We start from the raw sequence: 9,483 nt of genomic DNA, 5'->3' as shown, positions 1-9,483 counted from the left end.
GGGGCCCCCGCCCAGTAGAAGCTCAGTGCTCAGGACCAGAGGCCGGTGGTGCAGCAGAGGCCTCTGGTCCAAGCTGAAAAGGAACCAAACGCCAAGGACGGTGAAGTAAGAACAATAGCAATCGTGATTGCTCAAAAAAAGAAAAGAAGAAAAAAGCCAAATTTGCCGCCAAGTTGGCGACAAAGATTGGCGATCAAAAGACTGGTGATGTATCGCCAAGTGCTCGCCAAATTATAACACGACTTGAGTTTACATCGAAATTAACAATGATTTCCCCCCAAAAAGGGGCAAAAGATCCCTTTAGAGACACCCGAATGCAACCAAAGAGGAGGTTACACAACTAGACCCCACTAGGAGTCAACGTACCAAATTTCAACTTTCTAGGACATTCGCATATACGCACATACATACATACGTACATATAAAGACGTCACGAGAAAACTCGTTGTAATTAACTAGGGGATGGTCAAAATGGATATTTCGACTGTCTATACGTTCTTAGGCACTTATCCACGTGTGGTCGAGTCGAAAAAAAACTCAACATTCATTCGAGGGTGTGTAAAATGGAAATTAAGGTCGATTTTTGAGTGAAAATTTTTCCGCGAATACAATACTTCCTTTTTTGTAAAAATAATAAAATAAAGTTGTGAAATCTTAGAATGCGTATAATCGAAACCGCGTAAAATAAACCCACGTAAAACGAGGGTCTACTGTTACGATAATTTCATTATTATAGTACTTAAACTTCTTTTAAACAAAACTACGCATAAAACTTATGACAAGTAATATATACGCTATATATTCCAAATTAGCAAGTGTTTTCTTTTTTTTTATAAAGCTAGTAGCAAAGAATAGTCGTCATTGATCCAAACATTACTTGTGTAGGCTTGCGTCATGATTTATTTGCAATATATATAATGTTTTAAAACTGGATAACATTCAGACGTGACTATAGAAGTAAATTAACTTACCAAGGGAAAATTCACTCGACGTTAAATCCCGGTTATCACAAATTTGCCATTTTAACTGCGCTTGCGCACGGACTTAGCTGATTTCAAAAATCTTGCTAAAATTTATTACAAACATTTTGAATTTGGTAATAAATATGAGATGGATACAGATAAAAATTAGAAATCACAAATTTTTCTCTGATTTACTTTTTAGGCCTCGGTAAAGATTGAATTTTGCGTCTTAATTAATATTGGATTCGGTGTCTGATTTTTTTTGTACCTTTTCAGGACCAATTTTTAACCTCAGAAGAGCGTACTAAAATTGCAGCACCACTTCCAATACAAAGCCGAACCCTCAACCCAAATAAAAATGTATAATACTAAGTTGTTTACGCCTAACGTAAAATATCCGCAAAAGACGGATTTCTGTACTAATATTGCAATCACTTTTGAAGTACACAACGTGTTTTACATTTATGTTATATAAATATTTCCAAACCAATAAATATTGAAGTTTTATTTTTCTCTTAAGATTATCAGTTATTCATATCCGTAGTTTCATATAATATATCACGAAATCGCTGTGAAAATATTCTAATCGCATTCATTAATTTGTTGGGACACTAACACAGCCTAAATATAAACAAGCAACACGAAATCTTAAAACAGAAAGCCCAAAAAGCTAAGTCCGTGCGCAAGCGCAGTTGAAATGGCAAATTTGTGATAACCGGAATTTAACGTCTAGTGAAAATTCTGCCAAAAATCATTAAAATAGGTCTGGTTAAATTCTCAAAAGTTTTTATGATGCTTGTGGTTAGGAAGTTTGATTGGAAAGGATGTTTAACACAGTGTTTTTGCATTTAGACGTTAACAATGGGTTTCTAATTGTTACTGATAACTGAAACTTTTTGTTTTAAACAATGTATCGATTGTAATAAAGAATATGAGTTGTAACAAAGAACACACAAAGGAAGGGGGTTATAAGTTTGGCGTGTCTGTGTATCTGTCTGTGGCGTTCTAGCGCTTAAACGGGTAGACCGATTTTGGAAGAAAAAAAAAAATTGTTCGAAAGAGCTGATCAAGAGTGTTCTTGGCTAGGTTTCGTCTTCGAATGACATTAAGGAAGATATTAATTAAATATCTCTAACAGGTTTTTAGCGATTTTTTCAGTGAAAATATTTTTAAAAATTGGTATCAAAATAAAGAGGGTTTTTTTCTGCATCTGATAGAATGTGTTTGGAACTTCATTGTTATATAGAATTTGAATTCGAACGCATTTTCAAGCAGATCTTAAATACGGCTAAGCCTTTATTCAGCGATTAGTAACCGAATTCATCATTGTTTATCAAGGAAATTCCTATTCCTATTCAGAGTCACAACTGACTACAACTGTATTTATGTCGAGGACTGCATACCAAGTGCTTTGCCTCCATTATTTTATATACCGATAGATGGCAGCACCATCACCGGATCAAGGAAATTATTCTATTCTATTCAAGAGTCACAACTGACTACAACTGTATTTATGTCGAGGACTGCATACTAAGTGCCTTGCCTCCATTATTTTTATATACCGATAGATGGCAGCACCATCACCGGATCGAACAGTTAATGAGAATTTAGAACTAGTCCAAGAGCTAATAGCTACCTGGTACTAGCACCCCCAGAGGTATCGTTTCACTTGGAGGACATTGAGACCACGAGCATATTTAACGTCGCCCAGTCCCCTTTAATGACGACGGTGGGTCTTCGACCAGCTGGGATCGAACCCGAGACCCTCCGGCCCCGAGTCCAATGCCCTACCGATCAGGCTACCACGGCCCCATCAAGGAAATTAAAAGCAACGATTTAAAATTTTATCTGTTGCCAGTTTTTATTTGTTAACAAATAAAATGCTTGTAATTGATTTTTAATAGTATAAGGCTTTTAAAAGGATTTTCAATTTTCCCTCTTGATTCTACATTTGCGACCCAGTCAGGGTTTTCAAAAATTTTTAATTTTAGTTACTTGTTAACCCCCGACACACAAAGGAAGGGGGTTATGAGTTTGACGTGTGTGTGCGTGTGTATCTTTCTGTGGCACTCTAGCGCTTAAACGGGTGAACCGATTTTGAAAAAAAAAAATTTGTTCGCAATGAGAGCTATTTGAGAGTATTCTTGGGTAGATTGTGTCTTTGGATGACATTAGTTAACGAAGATATTAATTAAGAACCTCCAAAAAGTTTTTCGCGATTTTTGCAGAGAAAATTTATTTAAAAATGATAAAATTTAGTACCAAAACAAAGAGTATTTTTTCCAGCTTTCGATAGAATGTGTTTGGAACTTCCATGCTATATAGAATTCGAATTATAGCGCTTTTTAAAGCATATTTTAAATACGGCTAAGTCTTTATTCACGCGATCGATAACCGAATTCATTGTTGGCCGACAAAGAAATAACACGCAATGATTTAAAATTTTTATCTGTTGCCAGTTTCTATTTAATAGCAAATAAAATACTTGACATTGATTTTTAATACAAGGCTTTTAAGAGGATTTTCAATTTTCCCTCTGGATTCTACAGTTGCGACTCAGTCAAGGTTTTTAAAAATTTTAAATTTATCGTTGCTTCCTAATGATATAAAATTATTTTATTCTTCAAGACTGATTAATTTTCTAGCCTGAGAATATTTTATTAAAACTGACATCAGATGAACGTTTTTGTATCTCCTGCAGGGCCCTTAATGTCGCGAGGGCTTTTGCAATTCGCAACTCCAGATCTCGAATGCGCTACCTTGCGGTGATTAACAATACTAAAGAAAAAGGTAAAACATTCCATTCCACGTGTTTTCTTTGGGGTAAATTAAAGGCTTCATCCAGTTTACGGTGTGATGTAGTTTCAGAAGAATAGAAAAGAAAGCTTCCAACAAGCACGATGAAAAATTACTGTCATTTACTAAGCGGTAAATCAAGTTATAAGTTACGGCATTTGTTTGTTTTACCTTTTTCATCCGCCATTAAACAGTGGCTGCAGCGCCTCTTATAGTTTATTGGAGTTGCGAATTACGACATCTTTTTATGCTAAATCCGCCATGGAGAACAAGGGCGTAGCTAAGGGGGGGGTTTTGGGGACAAACCCCCCCCCCCCCCCGAAAAGTTAGTCTCAAAAAAAAAAAAAAGAGAGAGAAAAAGAAGAGAAAGAAAAAAAAAAAAAGAAGAAAAGGAAAAAATTCCAAGCGATTATATATATATATATTTATATATGTATTATTATATATATATATAGATATATAAGAAGTAACCCCCCCCCCCCCGAAAGTCGGGTCTAGCTACGCCACTGATGGAGAAGGGGGAGGGGCTAATCCAATCCCCCGAGTACTCTTGGTTTGCTCATATTGCCAATCTAAATCCTTTTACATGCATGTAAAGACTTTATGATCAACTCCAGCCGCCCCCTCCCACCACTTAAAAAGGCGTTTTGAGTGATCATTCACCTCCACCCTCACTTGGAGGAAATAGCTGCCCTAGTGCTCACAAGCAGTGGCGCACGCAAAATAGGGGTCCTAGGGGTCCGAACCCCTCCCATAGGCCTTGCTCTTTTTCCTGATTGATTACAATTCCGTGTATTTCGTACGTAGAATAATTTCAAACAAAGGTAACAATAATTTCAGTTCAAATAAGTAAAAAAGTAGAATCTTCATGTTAAAACATGTTTGAAAATATTGTGCACTTTTCCTGTAACGAATTACTTATAAGAAGCAAAATGGTGATTATAAATGAATGCATTGTATGTAGTAACCATGTTTTTAGTTTTGTAATTACAGCTTACTGAGAGATCAGAGAAATGAGATTCTATGAACTTGAATCGATTTTTTTATTATGACAAAAGTAAAAGCATAAACAATTTTGCTCTCTGGTCATTTATTTATGTATATTTCATTAAATAATGCTAATTATTTATTCAAAAGTTTTTTGAGCAATCACTATTGCTAATTGTTCTCATTTGACTGTTTTTGTCGTTACGCTGATTTTATTTTCCCGCCAGCACCCTCTGCCAGCACCACCGTCGCGTAGACCGGCCTCACGATGCTGCTCCTCTTGCGAAAACCGTCTCCAGGTTGCGTCCATATCCTACACACACATACATACACTCATGCCTGCACACAGACACAAACATGCATGCCTACATACACACACACACACACGAACGCCTACACGCACAGCACTGCATACATAACACTCACACACACACACATACGCCTACACAAACACACACGCGCATACATACACACACAGGGTCGTGATTGCGAAAAACATAATTTGAATTCAAGATGCCAAAAATTCAAATTAATATATATATATACACATTTTTTACCGTTTTTCGTTCCTGGGAATCGATGAAATCATGTCAATATGTTTGATGACGTATTGGGGTATAATATGAGAATGAGGTTTTCGATCTTGGACCCTCCCCTTGCAAATTTCCTGTGTGCGCCACTGCGTCACGAGTAAAAATAGGAAGTGTTTTCTTCGATAAAATTATTTAATAGTTATATCGACCCGTTCTTCTGGTAGCAAATTTTGTTTGTTTAACCATAGAACAAGATACTTAGTTTGTATGGATATTTCTTCAAATAATTTTGTTCCCCGGAAATATTATCCATTCTTTCATGTAGCATCACAATCGACGGTTGCCATTCCCACGGCGGATTTGACGGTCAGTTTCCCCATCAGACGGAGGCACTTGGACTCTTATCGATGCGAAACTGCACTAGGAATTTAATTTTGCCAAGAGCATTCAAGACCAAACGAGTACTCCGGGGATCTTTTACCCACCTTGAAAATCCACCGACTGAAGCCAGGTTCGAACCTGTGCCTTTGGGCATAAGAGCCTATCTACTAATCACTGACTACACCACTCTGTCGGCGAGAGAGCTAAAAGTGTAAGAAGATGGTATGGTGCCTTGTTCGCAGTGCTTCATATATGATTTGTGTGCGGCTAGTTGGTCCCTGTGATAGTGATAGTGATAAAAGTGCAAGAAAATAGATCGTATAAAGTTCAACAACGGAAACAGAAGTCATATTTTATTTCAAATTGAAACAATTCCTCAAAACATTGTCAGGGCAGAAAATTGTAGCAGTTTAAAATACACGACAATTCTTTATGATAATTAATTTATGTTATATTAATGAAATACATTCTTTGGGGTTTGCAGCAGTCATAAAAGAAAACTGAACTGGAACAGTGAGAAGAGTCAAGCAGATCTCAGTTGACCAGAAGGAAAACCAAAAGTAACATCAAATGAAGTATCTGAAAATAAAAAAAGTAAATGTAAGGAAAAGAATGTTTTAAAGAGTTAGGAATGACTCTTAATTTTAAAATTTCAACAGTTAATATAAATGTATATCAACTGCTGCCGTTAGCTGCCGCAAACGTATACGCCCTGCTGATTTTTGTTGCTTTGAACAACTCGACCACCGTTGCTATGGCAGCGCTTATCCAATAGATTAGAATAAATGAGTTAGTAAGAAGCAAAGGGATCATGGGCGGATTTATGGGGGGTCAGAGGGGGGCAATGCCCCCCCAGTTTTGGGAGGTCTTTATGTAGTAACAACACATTTTCCAAAAATTAAAAAAAAAAAAAAGATTTTTTTTTTAATTTTTGGAATGTGTTGATGATTTTTTCTTTTTTTGAATAGGAAATTAAAGTTTATTTTTTCTTTTAAACTTAAAATAGCTGTTTCTTACAAAGTTTGAACAATACTGTACAATTGTATAATCTACTACTCAATTTCAGAGGCTGGAAAGTGCAAATTATTGATAGGTTCTAAAATTCCTGAAAAGAATTGGCGCAGTATAGCCTACAAGGGCTCTTGAACCAAAAACCCAATCTAACCAACCAAACCTTGAAAATAATTAGACAAGTCTTTGAAACTCCTAAGCAAAGTGTGTTTCAATTTTATTTCTTATCAAGTGTATAAATTAAGAATTGTTCAAATGGGTAGTATGTTACTCTCTTGATACCTATTCTCTAAATCTGTGTACCATTTCTTTTAAAGTATTAACTTGCATCACAAAGCACTTTTAAAGCTTAAAACTTAAAAAAAAAAAAATATTTGCCTATTATTTCCAATTAACCCTTATAAGACTTCAAAATGCAGAATTTTATATCCATTTTAGATAACTTCCTCCGGGGGAGTAAATTCTATATCCCACTTAAAAGAGAGCACTGCGTTACTCTCTTAATACCAGCCCCCTCTCTTTTAAGGTCAATTTAAAAGGACAGCATGATTACACACAGTAATGAAAACGACACATAAAAAAGTAAAGAATGGCCTTACGCATCACAGAAAACAGACAAAAACATGGGGGGGGGGGGGGGGGGGGGGGGGCAATTAAAAATGTTGCTCCAAAAAAAAAAAAAAAAAAAAAAATCCTGCCCCCCAGGAACTCAGTCCTAAATCCGCCTATGAAAGGGATGTAAGTGCCAAAATTAAAATTTTAGATATAACTTGTACAAATAGTAGTGGAAACTTCACTTTGCTTTGTGACAGGAGATAGTACTAGTAGCACTATTAGGCGCAGCTGTACAGCACGATTTCGAAAAACGTTTCAATGAAATACTTTAAACGCGTTTTAAACTTGTTTAAAGTTAAACGCGCTTAAACGTTAAGCTTGACGCGCTTTAAACGCGTCTTACTCAAAACTAGAAAATGTCCTCTGACATCCCTTTGTTTCTCACTGTCTCATATGTCATATGTTATTTCGAGGTACGTCAGACTAGAACCCTTATAACTGGAGAGGAAATGAATGGAACGGGGTCACTCCTAAGTCATCTGAAAGGTCAGAATATAGTTTTCGCGCGCTTGAACAATTGAGGAACAGTCTCATAACTGCACTCAGATTGCACTAATGATTAGGACATACTGTTTGACCACGGATTGTATGGAATTGGCAAACATCCAGTTAAGACGACTCCATTTGAATGAGGGGAAAATAAAAATTTTATGGGCGTATTCCGCTCATTTGCATGAGACTCTGCTTAATTTAGAGGCTAACATATACATCTGCAAAATCTGACATCCCTGAAAACTAATAGATGCTTCCATTTCCGCGTGTAAACCGGATGTTTGCTTTCCATACAATCCGTGGTTAGACAGTAAATATTTTTATTTTTACAGCTAAAAGCTAAACTAGAAACAAAAGTAGTTTAGAAGAAACAAAACACAAAACAACAAGAATTTGGAGCAGGCAGATAACTTCTTATATTTTAAAGCAAATAAAGTTTCTGAACTGAAAAATAATTTTGTAAACTTTGTTTAAAATTGTAAATAAAAAAAAAAGTTTCTCTGTTTCACTACATTCTTATCAAAATGATCTCAGTAAATATACTGCAAGCAGAAATTTAATGATGTCTATTCTATAGGTACTGTTATTGCTTCTTATGTGTTCGAAAACGACCTCTAAGAGTGACCAGCTTTCATTTATGAACTTTTTTTTTGGAACAGAGAGTGGTTGCTCCGGAGTAGTTTCACTAACCCCGCTTACAATGGAGTTCTTTGAGTTCTTTTTGCCCCGGAAGAAACACTGCTTTATATATATATATATATATATATATATATATATATATATATATATATATATATATATATAATATATATATATATATATATATATATATATATATATATATATATATATATATATATATATATATATATATACATATATACAGTCGACGCTCATTATAACGACCACACATTATAAAGACCGTCCCATTATAACGACCAGTGGTAGAAGTCCCAACTTTGTTCCTATGAAACTCTATGTTAATTTGCTTTCATTATAACGACATTTTTGTATCGTCTAATCCAATACAGCGACCGAATTCAGCGGACGCTATTTCTGGTGTTCTTTCCAATAAACAAATTTGCAGCTTGAAATGACTTTGATTATTGTTTACGGACATCTGCCTGAAGTTTTCAATGTCAAATCGAACTTTGAGAGGGGTGGAGGGATTACCATTCACCACAGCTAGCACAGAAAAAATAATGGAAGGAAAAATCGAGAATTTTCCAGATTCCTAAGAAAAGAGAGTTGACAGATGTGTTGGTAGTTTGGTGTTTGAATCTAGTGGTTTTTAAAATTTGGGGTTCTCGAGGGACTTTTAAATGCTTCTTTGAAAAGCAAGAAAAACACAATTTATCACCTATATCTGAAACAGAAAATAATGTTTCGCAAAAATCACTTCTGTCAAAAAGGCAAACATCTGTCTGGTTTTATCTGCAGAAAATGTTGTGGTAGTAGTAGTAGTAGCAGATTTGCAAGTGTGTAACATTTTCCTCCCTATATTTTCTACTTTAAAATTTGTTTAATATTCTGTCATAATATTTTGCACACGATTTTTCTAAAAAATTCCTATGATAAAAATAATTTGGGCTTTTAACTGGAATGTTTGAAAAAGTACCATTTTTTTCGGAACAGCGGGACATGCATGATGACCGTGTATATTTTTTTTAATTATACCTCTTATAACGACAACTCGTTATAAAGAC

The 9,483-nt window shown here is 35.5% G+C and overlaps 1 protein-coding gene across 1 annotated transcript in view; it reads right to left on the bottom strand.

The window, feature by feature from the left end:
* Positions 1-6,193: 6,193 nt before the first annotated feature.
* The window catches only part of LOC129223316 (venom acid phosphatase Acph-1-like), a 31,778-nt gene continuing 28,488 nt past the window's right edge, over positions 6,194-9,483 (bottom strand). The window contains exon 6 of the mRNA XM_054857883.1: positions 6,194-6,238. Within this exon, the coding sequence (XP_054713858.1) occupies positions 6,194-6,238 (45 nt within the window). The remainder of the gene's footprint in view (positions 6,239-9,483) is intronic.

The sequence above is a fragment of the Uloborus diversus genome, chromosome 5, assembly GCF_026930045.1.
Source record: "Uloborus diversus isolate 005 chromosome 5, Udiv.v.3.1, whole genome shotgun sequence".
NCBI classification, from domain to species: Eukaryota; Metazoa; Arthropoda; class Arachnida; order Araneae; family Uloboridae; genus Uloborus; species Uloborus diversus.
The sequence above is the reverse complement of the archived record's forward strand: the minus strand, read 5'-3'. Positions and strand labels throughout refer to the sequence as shown.